The 20067-nt window shown below is 38.9% G+C and overlaps 1 protein-coding gene across 10 annotated transcripts in view; it reads left to right on the plus strand.

Annotated features, from left to right (window-relative positions):
* Positions 1 to 20067, plus strand: part of TCF4 (transcription factor 4) — a 385872-nt gene that overhangs the window by 119686 nt on the left and 246119 nt on the right. For all 10 annotated transcript variants that reach the window (XM_044934831.2, XM_044934837.2, XM_025273451.3 and 7 more), the window contains exons 4-5: positions 12303 to 12364; positions 15651 to 15747. In XM_044934831.2, coding sequence (XP_044790766.1) covers positions 12303 to 12364; positions 15651 to 15747 — 159 coding nt within the window. The remainder of the gene's footprint in view (positions 1 to 12302; positions 12365 to 15650; positions 15748 to 20067) is intronic.

Consider the following 20067-nt stretch of genomic DNA (forward strand, 5'->3'; position numbering starts at 1 on the left):
TCTATCCAATGGCCAAGTTCAAGCTTTACACCTTGCTTTGTGGCTGTGCCTAGTTCATTTGTGTCTGCAGTCCCAAAATGTGAGATTATATTCTTTGTAAAGTGTCAGTTTCCTTCTCACTTTAAAAAAATTTTAGGTGTTTCCTACTTTTTTTTTTTTCCCGGCCTAGAAAAGCCTTACTAGGTTTTTTTTTTTCGCTCTCTCTGTCTGTCATAAATCCTTGTCTATCCATTTGATTTTAATTGGGCAGTGCTGCTGCTATGACAGGCCTCCTTTTAGCACTGTGGTTCATAGAATGTGGTGGAAAGACTCACCAAACAACTATTGAGGGCAACGTCAACTTCAGGGTGGATTATTTACCTTGGCTTTCTGCATTGCATTGATTCACAAGTGGGTTGCTCAACCTTGTCTTCATCTTGGCTGAATTTCTTCAAAGTTAATAGTATAACATGTCTTCATTTATTCTAGTTCCTGCCCTGTGTGCCTCTGCCTAGGTCACAAAGCTACAGCAAATAATCGTGTCCCATGAAACGTCACTAGGGTACGTGTCAACAATTGAGGACTATTTCTTAGCCATTGAAATAGAAAAGAAACTTCAGTCAAGTTTTGCTGGCATTATCCTTCATTTCTGTGGTTTTAAAAACCAGCTGATCACAGACCAGAAGCTCTGTGAGGCTCTGTAAGACTGCCTAGGAAACCGTTCTGGGTTATCTTAATATCAGGGTGCGAAGAGTGTATATGAAGGAGATTTTCCCTTTTTACTTATACACTATTGTATTTTAACTTTTTTTTCCATAAGCACATGATTAAAAGTTAGTTCTAATGCTTTTAAAGAATCTCCCCATAGATGGCTGATTAGTTACACTGGGAAGAGGTGTAATTATACGGTGGAGAATTCCCACGGTACCTTGAGCAGGTGATTGAAACAGCATAACAAATGAGGAAAGGACCACCAGGCCATCCTGCGGCTCTGCAGGTGATGTTCTAGAAAGGCTCGAGGCCACTTTTGTAGTATTATAGCCACCTGAATTATACTCATAAGGAAGCATCAGATAAACCCCAGTTGAGAAGCATTCTATAAAATAACTGGTTTGTATTCTTCAAAAACGCTAATATCACAAAAAGAAAAGACTGAGGAACTGTTTCCAATTAAAATGGATGAAAGAGACCTATTAGAAGCATTGTGTGATCCTGGACTGAGTCCTCTACAAAAGGGGGAAATGCCAAATTGGAATATGGAGAAAGTATTATATCAATGGTAGATTTCCTTATTTTGGTAACTATACTATTTTTGTTCTTAGGAAATGCACCCAGAAATATTCAGGCATCAATAAATGTGACTGATCACGCCTGCTTACAGATGGTTCAGAAACAACAAATTACATAGTTTTACCTGCATTATAATTAAAAACTTTTTAAAACAAAAAAAGCAGAAAAACAGTACAATTTGAAACTATATATTTTCTTCAATTTCACCCCTTGATCTTTTCTTGATTAGTTTCTAGTGGGGCTAGTATATCTGTGGTTTTTTTTAATTTTAAGGTTCCCAGGGTCTTTTAATGGTCAGCCACATTGTGGAATCACAACCCTAGATTATATTTTATCCTTTCAGGAAGAGTTGCTGGACTCATTTTGAGATTGATAAGGCACCAAGGGATAAGTAACAGAAACGCCCTCAAAATTGTAGTGAAAGGGTGAAAATTGATTTTGTTTAGTTTGGGAAGATGAACGTAGTATAATATTGTTGCATTCTTTCTGGGCTTTAGCCTGGGTTGGAGAAGCCTCTGGTTGACCAGATGACTTACTGTTCTTCAATTACCACAAAAATTAAATGTTCTTATTCAGATTCCATTCTCTCACAATTCTGCTTGCCGAAGTTGTACTGTATGGTTGAATATCAGACTGCAAATTTAGGTAAAATATATCCTGTTGAGCCCATTAAGTAAAATAAAAAGATCCCCCCCCATCCAAGCTATTACAACTTTACATTTGTAAAGTATTTCAAATTCATTTTTAATGGATTGCTTCCATTGAAATACACGTGGAGACAGACTTCTAAAACTGTAAACAGTTTATGCATTTTTGCAGATTTCCATTGTATGTGTTTGATACTGATTTACCTCTTTTTAATTGCAACAGAGATAAAGAATTAGTAGTTTAAAACAGTGGGAACTACATGTTCTGCTGTGATCAAGGAATTAGATAATCTGGCTTGTTTGCTTAAGGGGTCTGTATCTTGAGACTTTTATAGGGCAGTATTAAAGCTCTGAGCCTTCTTATTATGCCAATACCCAGAAGATTGCTTTAATGAGAAGTAAAGGGCCTTTTTCCAATTACAAGGGAATAACTGTATTAAGTTCCTGTGTTATGTCAACCTGCTTTGATTTGATTACTGCGAAAGAAATGGATTTATCTGTCAGTGTTACTTAATTAAGCCTTCTCATTGATGTTTTGCAGAGTAATATAGTGTGGTTTGCACATTTGAGCCTAAATACAAAGAAAATTGGCCTAAAACTGAGACATGACCCCTGAAGATAACATGTAAGATTGATTGCTTGTCATTGCCAGGTCAGAGGCTGCTGTGTTAAACACAGGTGGAAGGTTGGGATGTTGAAAAGATAAACTGAGAGTCCATTTATGGGAGTGATTATTGTAAGCAAAAGGGCTAGAGGACTGGATTCTAGGGAAGATTTTTGAATATTTAAAGCTGTTTGGCTTCCCTGGCATTAGTTATGCATTCAGAATAAAGGGCAAGATGAGATAAGACTGGAAGAAGCAGGAGGGGCAGATTTTGTTAAAGTATAAAAGGAAACAGAAGAAAAAACGAAGAGGAACAGCGGATGCCATTTGGGAGAAGTGGACCATGGTGGCTTTGCAGAGCAATTACAGCCTACAAATATTTCAATTAAGCCAGCAGCCCTTTCCCAGAGCCTCACAAATGACACCCCAGGGAGAGAAGAGGTAGAGGGGAGAAGAGGAAAAGAGAAAACTGTTATGTGTTTCATCTTGGCTCTTTTTTCTCCTTTATTGGAATAAATTTAATAAATTATTGATCAAATAGGCATTTAAAATATCAGTTTGTATGTCTTAAGTCATTACAGTATTATGGATTTTGCACCATAAATATTCAGTTCAGTCGCTCAGTTGTGTCCGACTCCTTGCAACCCCGTGAACCTCAGCACGCCAGGCCTCCCTGTCCATCACCAACTTCCGGAGTCCACCCAAACCCATGTCCATCGAGTCAGTGATGCCATCCAACCATCTCATCCTCTGTTGTCCCCGTCAGATTTGGAAAATTCTGGTATAATTACATGTACTTGTTATCAGAGTGATATATATTCTGTTTTATTTACAAATGAAGCGTATGTATCTGTGTTCATTTATCTGTCTAATCTCTGTCCGCGCTGGGGCTTTGTGGCTGTGCCGGGGCTCGTCCCTCGTTGTGGCGAGTGGGCGCTGCTTTCCAGTGAGATGCGCCGGCTTCTCATCGCGCCTCTGCTGTGGAAGCACAGCTGGCAGGAGGCGTGGACCACGGGCTCACTTGCCTCAGGGCGTGTGGGATCTTCCCAGACCAGGGATCGGACCTGCGTCCCCTGCACTGGCGGGTGGATTCTCAGCCACTGCACCACCAGGGAAGTCCAAGAATGAAGCGGGTTGAGATGTGTTTCTCTGTTGTTTCATGTTTGTTTTCTGAAGTATTTGCCTTTTATTTCTCACACTTTGTGATGTTCATTTGTAAATACATCTTGAAAAGGTTCTAAACATCTAGTTTAAAAACTTTCCCAAGTTATTAATATTCACTTTTAATTTAGGCACTTTGAAGCTTATCTGTTTAATCTTGGAATTAAATGGTATGCTGATTTTATTTTCAATTTCTTCTTACCTGATTTGAAATATATCTAGCTTCCAAGAACACTATCTTAGTAAAATTGATTTTCATTAAGTAACTTTTAGACCAGTTACATTTCAGAGTCAAAGGAGGTGTCTGTTCCTACTGCTCACATTATTATAGTCTTGCCTCAGTTATTCGTGGCTTCTCTTCTTTTCTAACTTGAAGAGATGAGCTCTGAAAAGGATGAGCTTCTCTTTAATAGGAAGACCCTGACTGATTTGTTTCAAACATTTGAAATGGAAGTTCTGTATTTCATGTTAGGTTATTCAAATTAGAGTATTATTCAAGTTAGATTATCATGATACTTCCAAGTTATATGGATTTATATAAAGAGTTCGCTTACTTTTGTCTCAGTTTCATAATATAACTGTCTACTCACCTTGAATTTTCAAGATTTCTGAGTTTGAGAATATGAAGCCCCACTGACATTTATAACATAATTGTTACATGTTTTATTTTGTTACTTCCATATTATCTTAATATCATGTTATATGAAAATGCTTTTCCTGTTTAATGGTACTGTAAAGTACAATTAACTCCATATTTTAATCACCTGAGATTATTTAGTGTTCATTTTTGAAAAATAGTTTATCTTGAACTTAAGGAAAGTAATATTGTTGCAGTGTTTCAAAAAATGTATTAATGGAAGTTTAACTTGGTGGTTAATAAAAACTAAAATTTTCAGTAATTCCTTTCTGAACAGATTTTCCTACTATACTTTCCCTCCCAGTGTATCCATATTTTCCCTTTCCTTATACTATTTATATATTTATGTATATGACCTATAATATAATCTTATACTTGACCTATGAATTCTCAAATTTATTTAATAGGGAAATCCACGAGCACTGAGATGCCAGGTGGACAATGCTCTAAAAATGGAACGCCCAGGTGTCTGTTCTTTGTATTTGAAGTATCTTAAAATTTGTGTGGGACACATCACCACAATCATCATCTTTTGCTTAGTCAGATTTGGGAAAGTGCTGGAAGTTTCTCGCCACTGCTTAGATTATTCCTTCTGGAGCCTGTCTTGTTTCTTTTAGAAGCAGAAAGAAGTGGTCTTGGTGGTGTGGTCCTTGTCAATATCTGAAGCTCCTCAGCTCTTCCTACCTCTGTCCTTGGACTCAAATTGGACCTCAGATCACTGTACTTAGGCTTCTTATTATACTGGGTGCTAATGAAAATGTGCACATCCTTAACACGCTCTTTGCTGATGAAATATTTTGAACTCTAAATTCATCTGGCACTGACGGAGAGCATATGCCATCTCAGTTTGTGTGGAGGGCTCAGCCAAGGGTTCTTCCTGGACTAGGAAATTAGTAGGAGCCACAGATGTATGCAGTCTGTGAGTCTCCGTGAGGGTGTGGAGGAGATTTAATAGTGTCTGTTATTGCAGAGAGAAGGGCTTAAGACCGTGTAGACTTCCACATGCCTCAGAATGACTGTCTTTCCAGGAAGAACTCAATCTCAACCTCCTGAAGCATTCTGAGTGTGTAGAAGCTTTTATCAGGAAATCTGTATGTTTCTACAAGAGTGGGAATTTGTAGAGCTTTAGGGCAGCAGAGAATACTACTTTGGTTGTTCTGACTTCATGAAACTGTAGGACCCTGGTGGTTTGGCATGTTCTGATTTCTCAGTGAGGAAGGGATGGATACACAAAGCTACCCCAAATCAACAATTAGGTAACCCTCACACTTGTTTATTTCAAATCAACTTATATTTCAAATTATTTCAAATAACTTATATAATATTCAGTCTGTGTTCTTACCTTGGACTTCTGGTAAGCAGACGTAACTTTTGGCAGTGTATCATTTATACAGCATACAGAATTATGTTGAAATGGTGAGATGGAAAGAGGATATTTGAAAGGTAAATGAAGTCGCTCAAATCTATGGCTCACTGAATTCTCACCGTGTTTGTGCTGTAGGGCGTTCATGGAGAAGGTGGGATTTGATTACTTCAAACATATTGGCTGTTGTGAAAATCCAGGAGATTATTTGAAAATCTCAGACCCACTAAGCAAAACAAACAGCCATAAAAATGTGAAACTCAGATTTCCTTGAATAAACCACAGTTTGCCTGTTTATGTGTTTTGATTATCTTAGTGGTAAAGAACCTGCCTGCCAATGCAGGAGATGTAAGAGATGCGGGTTCCATCCCTGGTTGGAAAGAGCCCCTAGAGGAGGGTATGACAACCCACTCCAGTATTCTTGCCTGGAGAATCCCATGGACAGAGGAGCCTGATGGGCTATAGTCCATGGGGTCGCAAAGAGTCGGACATGACTAACGCGACTTAGCACTCACGCACACACACTCTGCTAAGTGTCTAATAAGTATCAGTTGTTTACTTTAGTAATCACTCCTTGAGGTTGGAAACCTTATTATTCCTTTTTCTCCTGTTAGATACCTGCCTTGGGTAGATGCTGAGTTTTCACTTTTGTTTTCCTTGACCTAAGAGGCCATTACAGTTTCTAGGTTGGCAGTTGTCCTCAGGGCAAAAAATTGTCTTCTTTCCCTGTGGGTTCCAGCCTTCACTTTGATTTTGGCTGGATATTTCCTTACTATCTTGTCAGTTCATTTGGGTTTAGAAGAAGATTAAAAATTTTTAATCCATCATTTTTTAGTGATTTTTTAAAAAAAGCCATGAGTATTTATTGACTTAGAAGTTTTTGTTGAGATATAGTTGATCCACAGTGTTGTGTTGGTTTCAGAGTACAGCAGAGTAATTCACTTATGCATTTGTGTGTGTGTATATATATATTCCTTTTTAGATTTTTAGAAGATATTGTGTATACTTCCCTGTGCTAGGTCCTTGTCAGTTATCTGTTTTATATTTTTTGTTGTTGTTGTTTACTTGCTAAGTCATATCTGACTCTTTTTTGACCCTGTGGACTGTAGCCCACCAGGCTACTCTGTTCATGGAATTTCCCAGGCAAGAATACTGGAGTGGGTTGCCATTTCTTTCTCCAGGGCATCTTCCCCCATCAGTGATCTAACTCATGTCTCCTGCATTTCAGGTGAACTCTTTTCCATTGAGCCACCTAGGAAATGCATTATATATATATATATATATATATATATATATATATATAGTAGTGTGTATATTAATCCCAAACTCCTAGTTTATTCCTCTCCCACCTTCCCCTTTGGAAACTCTCAAGTTTGTTCTCTGTGTCTTTGAGTCTGTTCCTGTTTTGTAAATAGGTTTATTTGTATCAGCTTTCTAGATTGCACGTACAAGCCCCGTCACACGATATTTGTCTTTTCTCTGATTCTCTGCACTTAGTGTTTCGTGGCAGAGTTGCTCCACTGTACCAGGCTGCCCTATTTCTAAGAATGGAAATCAAAACCACTTATTTTACAGTTGACAACAATGAGTTCAGAGAGTCCAATGACTGGCTCAGGCCGTAGAGCTGGTTAACGCAGTCTGTGGCTGAAATCTAGGTCTTTTTTCCAGCTCTGTGCTTTTGGACATTGGTCCAGTCTACGGATAGTTTTGATTTCACTGTCCACATAAAGTGGAGATTTGAATAACCAATGAGTATGGATGGGAAATCATGAAAATTAAAATTCATCTCTGTATATCTTTTCTCTAAAAGGAGCGTTTGATCCTCATTCTACCCATGCTTTGCTTTTGTGTTTTAGTGTTGAAATGTCAGGCATTTTAGAGGGGGCTTATGCAGAACTACTCAAGTAAAATCACAATTTGTAGATGGTCAGATTGCCTCCTAAAGCAACTGTCAAAACCATGGACATTACTCAGTCTGTCCTTGTCTAGGGTAAAAGAAATTAGAAACAATTGAGCCCACGTCAGTCTTTCGGAAGAATAATTGCTATCGTCCACTTTTTTTTTTCCTTTGCCTCCTTCTGCCCAGGTGGTTGTCTTTCTCTTACGTGTCCCGTCTTGGATAGAGAGTGACAGCAGAACAAGGGAGACATGAGAACTCAGTATTCATGCAGCTTCTGTCTTGGGCAGTTTTTCATTTGTAACTGTGTTCCCTTAATGATTTTCCAGAACAGTTTGGGTATTTTTATCCAAGGCTATGAATCTTGTTTTACTTTTTGCCCACTAGAATGTTGACCCCTCTCTCACAAATATCTCATCCATCACAGTGTATGTTTAAAGTTTTTTGTTTTTGTTTTAAAATATTTATCTATTTGGCTGCACTGGGTCCTAGTTGTGACACGTAGGATCTTTAGTTACGACATCTGAACTCTTAGTTGCGAGACGTGGTATGTGGGATCTGAGTCTCCGACCAGGGATTGAACCTGGGTCCCCTGAATTGAGAGCACAAAGTCTTGGCCACTGGACCACCAGGGAACTCCCACAGTGTACATTTTTGATAAGCTCATCATACATATGGCTTGATTGTTCTCCTGTTTTTATTTTCCAGCCTCTCTGATGTCTTCAAATATTTCATTTTATGTATTTGTGTTGTATACATTCAGTAATCTTCTGTGGACACAAGACTGGGGCTTCCCTGGTGGCTCAGATGGTAAAGAATCTGTTTGCAGTGCCTGAGACCCGGGTTTATATATTTGTGTTGTATTCATTCTATAATCTTTTTGTGGACACGAGAGTGGATATAAACTCCAAAAGTAAATACATCCATGGGAAGAAGGGACTGGCAGTTATATTCGAGCTGGTTGTAGAGAGACCTGAGCTGCTTATTGGGGAGACCGTGACCGTGGTGGAGAATGTTCCTGACTTGAACGTGGTCAGGTCCTGTGTCTGCCAGCTCTGCCATCTGCTGTCACATTGGGAGGGTTTTCTGTCCCGTCTAAGCCTCAGTCTCCTCCAAGATAAAATGGAGATACTGGTAGTGTATTGAAGTGCTTGGCACAGTGTCTGGCATATTTAAGCTCACAAAATACTAAGTAGTATTATTTTTTGAGAGATAAAAAACAGCTCAGGCAGAAGGAATAGCGGGTACAAATACCTGGAGGTAGGAAGTGTGTGCGGTGCCCAGGTACACCAGCTGGGAGCAGGGGATGGTCATGTGTAGGCCACGTGCAAGGTTTACACAGAGAGTGAGTCTGAGCGTAGATGCGACGGGAATGTGGACTGAATGCTGCAGAAACCGCCCACCTGGGCAAGGATTTTAGGACGGGGTGTGAGTTAGGCAGTGGGTGGCGGGGTAGGGCATGCATCTGTCTTGTGTTTCCAGTGGAGGAGGTTGGTGGTTCCCAAAGCTCCTGTGTTCACGAAAATTACCTGAAAACCTTGTTAAAGACAGTTTTCTTGGCCCCACCTTCAAAGATCCAGGATCAGTAGGTCTGCAGTGGACCCCAGGATGCTAATTTTGAAATGAGCACACCAGGTGATTGGACATAGGCAGTCCTCAGGCACACTTTGAGATGGACTGAGATCCTTGTTGAGGAAATGCTTACTGACTTACTGGCAGGTCTGATGAAGCTCAGTGGGAAGAAAGATGGAAACAAATGTCTTAAAAATAACATATTTACATTCAGTGCATGCTATAGCTTTGAGTCTTCTTGCTCTGGATCAAGGAGCACCCGTTGTACAGATATTCTTTCAAATAAAAAATATCAGAAGTCATACAATTGTTCTGTTAAGTCTTGGAGGGCAAGAGAGGTGTCCTTACCTTCTCAATTTGCAGGAGGCCACTGAAGGAAAAGCCTGTTAAAAAGAGCAATAAGAGGAAGGAAGACTAAAAGAAGATACAGCAGCGTGAGGTCAGGAAATGAGGAGGATGGAAATGGGAAAGAATGGGAAAAGAGCAGTCAGATTTGATTGGGTGGGAATCTATTTGTGAAGGAAACCAGCCAGTATTTAACCTGTTTTGAAAAAGCTAGACTTCCAGCATTTTTAATTAGTGGATTGCTCGCTTTTGAAATTGCCCAGTTGGGAATACTCAAGTTTTGATGTGTTTTATTTGCCTGCTAATTAGCAGCCTGCTTGGTTGACCATCATTTTCCCTTTATTCTGTGGACAGAAGATGTATAGGAACATCTCTTGAAACACTCTGGCTTAAATCTGGGCTCAGATAACTTCACTGTGTATTTAGTAAGAGATTGTATTCATTATAAATCGAATTCTAGTACATATTTTTTTTTTTTTCTTTCCATCTCGATTCTTCCTTTTTACTCTTTAATAGAATTTGTCCTTTAGAAGAGGACTTCTCAACCTTGGCACAGTTGACATTTGAGACCAGGATATTTTGTGTTGTGCGGGTATTCTGACATGCATAAAACATTTAGCAGCGTCCCTGGCCTCTAACCACTTGATGCCACTAGCTCTGCCCCGCCAAGTTGTGACAACCGAAAATGTCTCCAGACATTGCCAAATGCCCTCTGGGGATCATAATCACCCCTAGGGCAAAACTACTGACCGGGAAGTACTATGGTTCCCTTTCCTGCTTGTCTCTGCCTTCCTTTCATATTTGAAATCCTTTTTGAAAATGGATAAAATGGGTCCAAACAAAACAGAATCTTATGGTAGACATAGAGATTCACTGCTGTTCCTTCATTACTTTTGGGGCCAAGTTTAAGAGGAAAATCTCTCAAATTAATCCAGGTTGGCTGTTTCAGGTGAGAAGGAAGTCAAGATGTGCAGACTTCTGGTTGATAGATTTTGTCATTTATATCTTTGTGTGTGTGTGTGTGTGTGTGTGTGTGTGTGTGTGTGTGAAAATAAATTTGATTTGGTGTTAAGGATGATGAGAAGCAGGCAGGCTACAAAACTTACTTGTGTGACAGTCCCAAGAGTTCTAAGTCACTTTTCTATATACGTCCCCCGGTTTCACAGGAGGTGGGCTAGGAGGTTGGGTTGTTAAACAGCAAATTTGGGGAAAGTATTGTACCTTTTCTCCAGACTTCCTCTTCAGAGCTTGCATGACATCTCTTAAAGCTCACAGCCACTCATTATTGAAAATTTTTTTTAAATCTCATTTTCTTTCCTATTTTTGTCTGCAACATGTAGCATGCGGGATCTTAGTTCCCTGACCAAGCATCCAGTCCTTGCCTTCTGCAGTGGAAGTGCAGTCTTAAGCACTGGGCCATCAGGGAAGTCCCTTGCAGGCACTGAGTTTAGCTGTCTGCAGGGGATAGCTGTTTGCATTTGCATTCTCTTTGGAAGAACTTTCCAAAGTAACTGAAACGATATTTGTCAAAAAAAGAGGTTTCACGTTTAGTGGTCCTAGTTGTTGGTTGCTGTTTCTAGTCCCTCTCTTAATATTCTAAAACACCATGTCCTCTACTGGACCCCCAAATAAGTCAGTTAATTATACTACGATCACTTCTGCTGATAATAAAATAGGAGTAATTAAGGGAAGGACAGTAGTGCATTAAGAAACAGTATTACTGAAATGTTAGGAAACACGGTCCATGGGAGTACATCTCCTGAGCCGAAGTTTCACGCCTCCTCCTCCAGTCCTGTCAGAGGAAGCTTGTGATGGCCGTCTGTTACCCACCGTGACCAAGATAATAGAACAGTGAAACTTTTTATACTCAGAAAGGGCCTTTGATCAAAAATCTCAAAGCCATTTCTAAATTTAGAGTGACTGATCTTGCACGTACTTTTATTTTCTGAGCAGTGAACGTGGGAACTTAGCCGTCAGACTCCCCTTCCTTCATATTTGCACTTGAAGCGCTGAAGAAGCATCTCGAATTTGGTCAGCATTAGAACTTCGCTGGTACAGGGCCTAGAGAATTCCAGCCTTCTGGGAGTTCACATAGGTCATTTCGCCATAATGCTTTAACAACTTTCGTGTCCACATCTCATTGTCCAGATTAAGGACTGTAGGCCAAGTGTTGTGCCTATTTAAAAAAAAAAAAAGACTGAGATGATGTGGTCCTAAGAAACTTAAAAAGTCTCCTGATAGCCTTGTGATGTCCTGGTGGAAATAGACTGTTAATGTCCTTTTTCATCTTACGTGTTTTCCTGCACATCTGTCGTCTGGTGGGTAGGCCTCGAGTGGCTTGTCTGAGCCGGTAAGAGGACAGAAAGTGTCTAGGAGTGTTATGGCAGGCATGCCGCTAATATTAATAATATTAATAGTATGGATATTTACCTGATTTAACTTTTGTGTATGTGTGAATATTAAGGTTGTGTTAGTGTAGTTTTAACTTAACCTGTCCAAAAGATTTTTGTAAGATTTTAAGTGCAGTTTCAGGTTGATAAAAGTTGAGGCTATGAAACATTGTGAAGGATGGAAGTAATTTTTATGTTCATACCTCTGGTTCCTGAGGGTCCAGTTCGTTTCCGCTGTGAATTTAAATGAGTTAATTTAAGTAGTTGGGTCAGAAGCTACTATCATCATGGTAGCCTCGTGCCTGATTCTTAATTAAAGGCAACAGGAGATTAATTTGAAACATTAATTTAAAAGTGCATATACAAAAAGAAAGAATTATTGCAAGAAAGCCTAAAGAATTTTTCTCTTGTCCCTAGATGTAGAAGACAGAAGTAGCTCAGGGTCCTGGGGGAGTGGAGGACATCCAAGCCCGTCCAGGGTAAGTATATCTAATCTTTTCCCCACAAGCAGACATCCTAATATGTAAATTGACAAACTGAAGGTGAGTTTTTCCTCCCCAACACGCATCTGCATGGCTATGTATGCGGACTGAGTTTAATGAGGATCAGCTTCTGTTTGGCGTTTTTTTCATGCTCTTATTGGGTGTTATTATTGATTTTGACACCCCTTCTACTTTGGCTAACCAGAAGACAACCCCTTCATTAAACATTTGGCCTTGCTTTGCCAGTTACTGATCCAGTGTTAACAGAAAGCTATTTTTTGTAGGTGGTGCAACTTAAAAAAAAATTCCTAGTATGCCTGTAATATATTGGTGTAAATAGGCCACTGACTAATTCTGAAGGCATCCTGTGCAGTTGCAGCTTCCGGTGTCATCTGCATAGTAAGTCTGTCGGTTGCACTTTGTAAACATGTGATTGTCCCACCGACAGTACTGCCTTTGGTCACCAGTGGGTTCGTTCATTTAATTTTTTTTTTTTGAAAGTAGCTTTTATTTTTAAAACACACACAACCCCAAATCCTTAAATTTCAAAGTAAATGGATACGATCTGATTTAGACGAAGTCTTATTCTTCAGACTTGTTCATTTGTCATCTTTCCTTAAGTCAGTCTTGTATTTTACAGACCATGGCGCAGAGTCATTTGGAAAAGAAGTGGCTTGTACTTAACTGCACATGTCTTATTCGCTCACAGATTTTTGCTACTCCTGTCCAAGGCTTTTGGTTGTTAGGGTGTCATGTGAAGACCATGGCATGGGGTGTGAGTAGGGTGGTTAGGCCATGAGTGTGTTTGTACGTGTATGACCTTGGGTGTGTCATTTCACTTCCTTGGGCCTCAGACTGCTACTTTGTAAAATGAAGAAGTTGAACCAGAGGATCTTTTCTGTTCCTTCTAACTCAAATGTGAACGATTTTATATATAATCTGTCTTTAATGGAGTCATCGCTAGGCCTTCTGAAATCCCTCCCAGTTTTTATAACAATACATATAACTCCAGATTAAAAGTAGACATAGACCACACGAAACAGCTCGCCCTCCCCCAAGCAGCTGTGTAGATAGATGAAACGCTCTGCAGGGCCGGGGAGCTGGGGCACATTTTACTGTAAGTGTTCACACACATTTGGGGTGGAGGGTGGTCTGTATTTTGGCGTAAGAGGTAAGGAAGGTAATCAAGCTGTCCGAAGGGGGCCGTCTCAGCAAGCCGTGTTGGTCATTTCCACCTGTCCTTTGGCCTTGGGGCTCATGCTCTGGTCTCAGGGTACAGCCAGGGCTCTCAGCTTACCAGGAACTTCGCTGAGACTTTGCACCAGCTGTCGAGTTTCAGATTCTCCCACATTATATGGATGGGTTGAGGAAATCTTTCCTCCTCCTCACATTACAGTCCTCACTTGCAGAAATCAATCCATTCCCCTGACAGCAAGTGTAGAAGACGACAGAATGTCCCTCGCTTGTTGAGTTCATTCGCATGAACTTAATGTCTTCTGCTTTCTCATTTTAATAGAACACGTAGCTCTTTCAGTCGTTCTTCTGAGAGGGATGATCATTAGGATCATCCTGACTCTTATTTGGTTTTCATGAATAGTCTGGCCTTTTTTTTTTTCCCCAGGGAATTCATTGGTGGATAACTTTGACTCAATATTTTGTAATTTGTATTTTCTAAATGCAGCGAGCTGGCATGAGACAGCTTATTGTGGCTGGCTTGTATCGGACAGCCAGGGGGCAGGTGTCTCTTTTTTCTCATCTTCAAGTGGTGATATTTCCAGTCATCTTGAAACACTGTGCTGGCGTTTAAATTAGATAATGTATATTAAGCTCTTAATAACTCTGTAGGGTGAGCATACTTAATAAATGATAATTAGTATTATGCAATGTCTGGTATAGAACAAGTGAGTATAAGAGCAATGATATATGTTTAAAATGTGACATCCTTTTATGCCCTGATGTACTGGCAACATCCCATCACAGTATCATTCAAGTTAATTTTTTTATAGCTGAGGAAAGGCGGTTGAAAACGGGGTAGTTTGGAACCTTAAGGTTTCTGTCGCTTCTTTAGTGAAGGGATGTGCGTTTTCATTTTTCATACAGTATCCGTCCTTTTCATGTGGGCAGATTCTGCCCTTTGGCTAACATACCAACTGATACCTCTGAGTAAATTTGACTTAGTCTTTATGGACAGTGCAACCAGCTGAGCAGCATGACTCTTTTTTTCCTTTCTGGTCACTTTATGTACCTTGCTGCTGCTGCTGCTAAGTCGCTTCAGTCATGTCCGACTCTGTGCGACCCCAGAGACGACAGCCCACCAGGCTCCGCCATCCCTGGGGTTCTCCAGGCGAGAACACTGGAGTGGGTCGCCATTTCCTTCTCCAATGCATGAAAGTGAAAAGTGAAAGTGAAGTCACTCAGTCGTGTCCGACCCTCACCGACCCCATGGACTGCAGCCTTCTAGGCTCCTCCAGTAACCTAAAATTTGAACTCTGTCATTTAGATGATTTTAACTCTTTCCTGTATGTTATCTAACTCCTCCATTAAAAGCAAGTGACTGGGCAGTTTAAAAACCTTATTTTAATTTAAAATTCCCCTTTAAATCATGAGATGATCATAGTAATTAGAAATTTCCAAAGATTACCGTCTGCTTTAAAACTGTTTTTTTGTGGCATACTTTGTCCAAATCCAGAATTTATGCTTAAATTCTGATATTCATTTATAGTCCTGTTGTAATAATTTTAACGTTTTTGTGTAGCTGGTTACTTACGGAATGATCCAATTCTTTTACAACCACAATAATGTCTATAACAAAACATTGAAATTTCAATTTCATAAAACCAAATGCTGCTGTTTACAAGGTCCTACCTTTGCCTTCCAAAGGCAGTTTGTTGCAGGTTATGAATAAGTTTCCCATAGCACATTTTACTCTCTTTTTTCAAAAATAATGTGGGCTTATCAAAATAATAATTACGATTTACAATATATTTTATAGGTCTCAGGTGTTTTACTTGCATTATTTCATTTGATTGTAATAACTTGGTGCAATTGGCTCCATTATTATTATTCCTCCAGCTTCACTATGATTTCGGGTAAAATGTGAGCTCTGCAAACTTTAGAGCCCTTCTTATGCACTGTACCTGTGAAGATGCAGCTTTCCTATAATAAGGTGCTGGGTGAGAATGGTGGGGTCCAATTTCTTTGGTTCAGAGAGATGTCAGTAGTCAGACTTACGTGCTGATTGATTCATGGCAAATTTAAACTTATGCTGTTATTTTATTTACAGAACTATGGAGATGGGACTCCCTATGACCACATGACCAGCAGGGACCTTGGGTCACATGACAATCTCTCTCCACCTTTTGTCAATTCCAGAATACAAAGTAAGACTAATTTTAAATTAACATGAGTTTTTGGAATGCTTATGTTTTACCATCAAAGGTAGAATACAAGCCCAGACAGAGATTCTGTTTTTAAGAACTTAAGATATTTAGCTAGTTCACTATAGTAATTTTAAATTACAGAAAAATATTGATGATCTTTGCTTGGTAATAGCACATACAGGACTAAGTTTTACAAGTGTGTGGAATTACCTAATTTCAGTGATACTGAATCTACGTGGAAAATTTGTGTTCCTTAGATGTAAAGCACTTCTTCCAATTTCATTGTTGCGGCAGTAGTTTTCCAGGGTTAAGGCTGATGAAGTGAAAGGTGTGAATATTTAAAGTAAGAAGTATCATTGAGTCTATCAGTTGGCAATGAGATAAAATCTGCGTTAGCATGAACTTTTATGAAAGGGGTCATGGAAATTCCTGTAATAATAGGTTTAGTATGCTTAAATCAAAGTAGCATGTTCAAGTTGAATTGTAAAGTCTGGTTGTGTATTCACCAAGGTGTGAACTTTAGTGCTAATGATCTAGGAGGTCCCCATCCTGCTTCATGAACTGAACTACGTGTCCTTTGAGACAGCCTTTGTGTTTCCAGCATGTCTTTTCTATTGGAATTCTTAGCATATTTTTTTCTGCTTTGACTACCTGTAGGATTTAAAAAAAAAAAAACAACACACAAAACTGCAGTATCTTGAGCAATGAAAAGATAATTTATAATGACTTAAAAGGTCCCAATAGCTGGTTACTTTAGTTTTGATTGGGAAAAAAAGATCTTTGTTCTAATAAATGTGAGCTTTAACAATATTAGTAAATCTCTCAACTTGGCCAAATCCTGTTGCGAATCCATCAATAAATGAGGTTAAATTTCTGGGCAGAAGCTGTTGGACTATACTCCAAGGAAGACATGCAGCCATACATACATCATTTTGAAACCATAATTGCAGATGCTTCTGAGGAATGTCTTAATTTTTAAGCCTTGGTCACTATACTTCTTTTTGTAAATTAATGTTAACTTTGTTCTGTTTATAATTTTTTAAATTTATTTTTAACTGGAGGATAATTGCTTTATGATATCGTGTTGGTTTCTGTCACATATCAACATGACTCAGCCATAGGTATACATACATCCCCTTCCTCTTTTAACCTTCCTCCCCGCTCCCACCCCATCCCAGCCCTCTAGGTTGTCACAGAGCACTGCGTTTGAGCTCCCTGCGTCACACAGCACATTTCCACTGGCTGTTTAATTTTACATGTGATAGAGTGTATGTTTCAATGCTCCTCTCTCAGTTCATCCCTATACTTGTTATTTAAGGTGTAGATCATTCTTGAGTGTGAGTCATCTTTTCAGAAATCACCATCAAATCCAACTACAGGGACTTCAGGTATTAAATGCACAGTAGTCAAAGCAGAGAAATACTAGGAATTTATTTTTAATGGGTGATTAAGTGTCATCCCAACTTTGAGAATCAGGATCTCAAAGCTGTATCTGACCATGTTCTTATATTTTCTTATTTTTTTAAAAATTTAAAATAGTAACTTTTATGTTTTAACTCTGTAGCTAAAGCAAGAATCCTAGCTTTTTAAAATGAGTCATGAGATGCAGTGTTTCCTGTTTCTAGGATGGACAGATGCAGGTGACTAGATATGTTTGTCACCTTAGATTTGAAAGAACAGCTTTACATTCTTCAATGACAATAGCAGTAATTTTAAATCCTAACACCATCCCTTCTCTATTTATCCGTATCCAACTTCATAAAGTAAAAGATTAACTTGAAAATAATCATCTTGAAAAGTAACACCGAAAGAGTATATTAGAGAATTGTCCTGAAGAATTCTAAAACTATCCTCCAATGAGGATAAAATGTGATAAATAAATTACTACTCATATTTAGAAGTTTATATAATGTCCATGAAAAAATGTTTTCCTAAAGAACAAATTGATAAATTAATATTACAGAAGACACCAAGCAATACGAAGATAGCAAAGAATCATTCTTGTTTGTGTGTCCTCTTGGGCAGCTGTTTTACAAACCAAATTCGTTTTATTTTTTTTTCAGTTCAAATAGTATTTAAAATATAAGTGGGCCGAGCGTCTACAGCCGGAGCTCCGAGAGCTGACTCTTTTCACTTAGTTGTTGTTTAAGCTGAAAGTCCATGTCAGCTGTGTTCTTTTACTCCGTCTGCCCTCCTTCCCATTAAACCCCTAAATATGGAGGCCAAGACAGTCTCCTGCATTGTGGTAGGAAATGCTACTGTGTCCGGAGGCTCCCACCCACTGTTCCCCATGAAAGGACTTCTCTGTTAGATAAGCTGTCTGGTCTGAAACATGGCTCTTTATTGTTTACAAACTGCTACATTTTCCACCTCAAGCAGATTTTTGCACAGAGAAGAATTGTGCTTGGGCTAAATGGTTTATCTGCTGTTAACGGTGCAGTGTCGGACTAGGGTCAGGGAAGCTGCCCTCAGAGCGCGAGGGCATGGCGCAGTGTGCAAAAAGTAAAAGGAGAGAGAAAAAGGCGTTTAGACTATTATGAAATACCTCGCGTTTTTACTTTGGAAAGGAATTAAAAATATTTTTAGAGAACTCGCTAGGATGCTGCATTAACCCCCCCACCTCCTGATAATTTCTCACATCCCAAATGCCTTCTTGATTGGCTTGAGTATCTCAGGGCTAGACTCAGGGAACAAAGATGCTCATTGATGTTGCCCAGGCTGCTGTTGATTTAAAATGAAACCACTTTTGCAATGAGCCATGCTTGGTGCTTTGCTGTACCTTTACAAAGAGAAGCTAGATTGTTTTCAAAAAATTAAAGACAACCAATTTACAAATGAAGACAAAGATGAAATAAGACCTATGAGTATAGCCAGCAATTTGAATTTACAGAGTATATGGTATATTCTAAACTACTCTTTGTGTCCAAATCCATATTCTGGGTTACGGTGTTTGTGGAAGTTTTCGTTCTACCAAAAGAAGATATTAGACTTTTAAGTTCTGGACAACAATCCAATATCCACTTTCAGAAGCTTTGGTTTTCATGAAAAACTGTAAAGGATTTCTTTACATGTCAAAGATTTCATTCTGCTCTGGTGTCACATTAGGGTAAAAGCTATAGCATCGGAAATAAATCAGCCACTTTATTGGACCAGATTCTCTATTGTCAAATCAATCAAGTCTGTGACTGAATTAGGCGTCTGCTACAGAAATAAGTGACACTAATTTTACGGGAAAGAGTTATTAACTGCAGATGACCTATTTCTTTTTGGTAAACTGTTCACTTAGTGAGGTTTTATTTTATTGCAGAGAAAGGAAAAAATACTGAGACACTCTTTTCTTTGGATAGTGACTTATTATTCTACATTTTGTTCTTATGGCAGTACAGTAGTTTGAAGAAATGATGCAGGCATTGCTAACATTTGCTTATAAACTCTCAAGGTAACAAAACGCTTAATTAAAAGTCTGAACTCTTTGACTTCATGTGAATGATTTTGCATAAATGTTCATATTTGTAATCTAATACCTCTGGCACCAAAATACAAAAATTTAATTTATTTGTGTATCTCAAATTTATGCAAAATGGTACATGACTTATAAGAGTAGTAGTGTCTACGTTAATTTACCTCCTTTAGAAATAAGCTTGCATATCTGAGTACAATGCCTTACTTGATTGTTTGAATGCCTAAACTAAAAATAAACAAATGGACACGAGTGCACTTGCATGCGAGCACATGTTGCCATGCACACGTGCACACACATGCAGCTATTGTGCTGGAAAAATTAATAATGACACTTGGTTTGTCAGGGTGCACTCTTCCCTCCACTGCTGTCTATATTTAAAGTTGCCACACAGAGTTTTGGAAGCTGATATTGTGTAAATCCTTTAAAGAAAAACATAACTAAAAGAAACAAAAAAAAGCAGGCCCCAAATGTGTTGTTTTAAAAAATAAGTGTGCATGGCCTTTTGTCTTTCTTTCAGTGTGGGGAAGCCTGGGGGAATTGAGAGATTTCAGCAGTGCATCATGTAGCTGCCAGCCTGCCTTGGCCATTTCATACAGTTCTCTTTTTAAATAAAAAAAAAATTTTTATTGACATATAATTGACATATATTAGTTTTAGGTGTACAACACCATGGTTCAATATTTGTGTAGTAGACTCTTACTTGACACTTCCTGAGTCCTCACTTACTGTTTTCCCTTGGGTAGAGACAAGCAAGCTAGTTTGCATTTTTACTTGTTTGAAATTCCCTGCCCTGTTTTGTATCTGGAGAGAACTAATCACTTCTTTGTGACAATGTATGATCATTAATGATAATAATG

Source organism: Bubalus bubalis, chromosome 22 (genome assembly GCF_019923935.1).
Source record: "Bubalus bubalis isolate 160015118507 breed Murrah chromosome 22, NDDB_SH_1, whole genome shotgun sequence".
Classification (NCBI taxonomy): domain Eukaryota; kingdom Metazoa; phylum Chordata; class Mammalia; order Artiodactyla; family Bovidae; genus Bubalus; species Bubalus bubalis.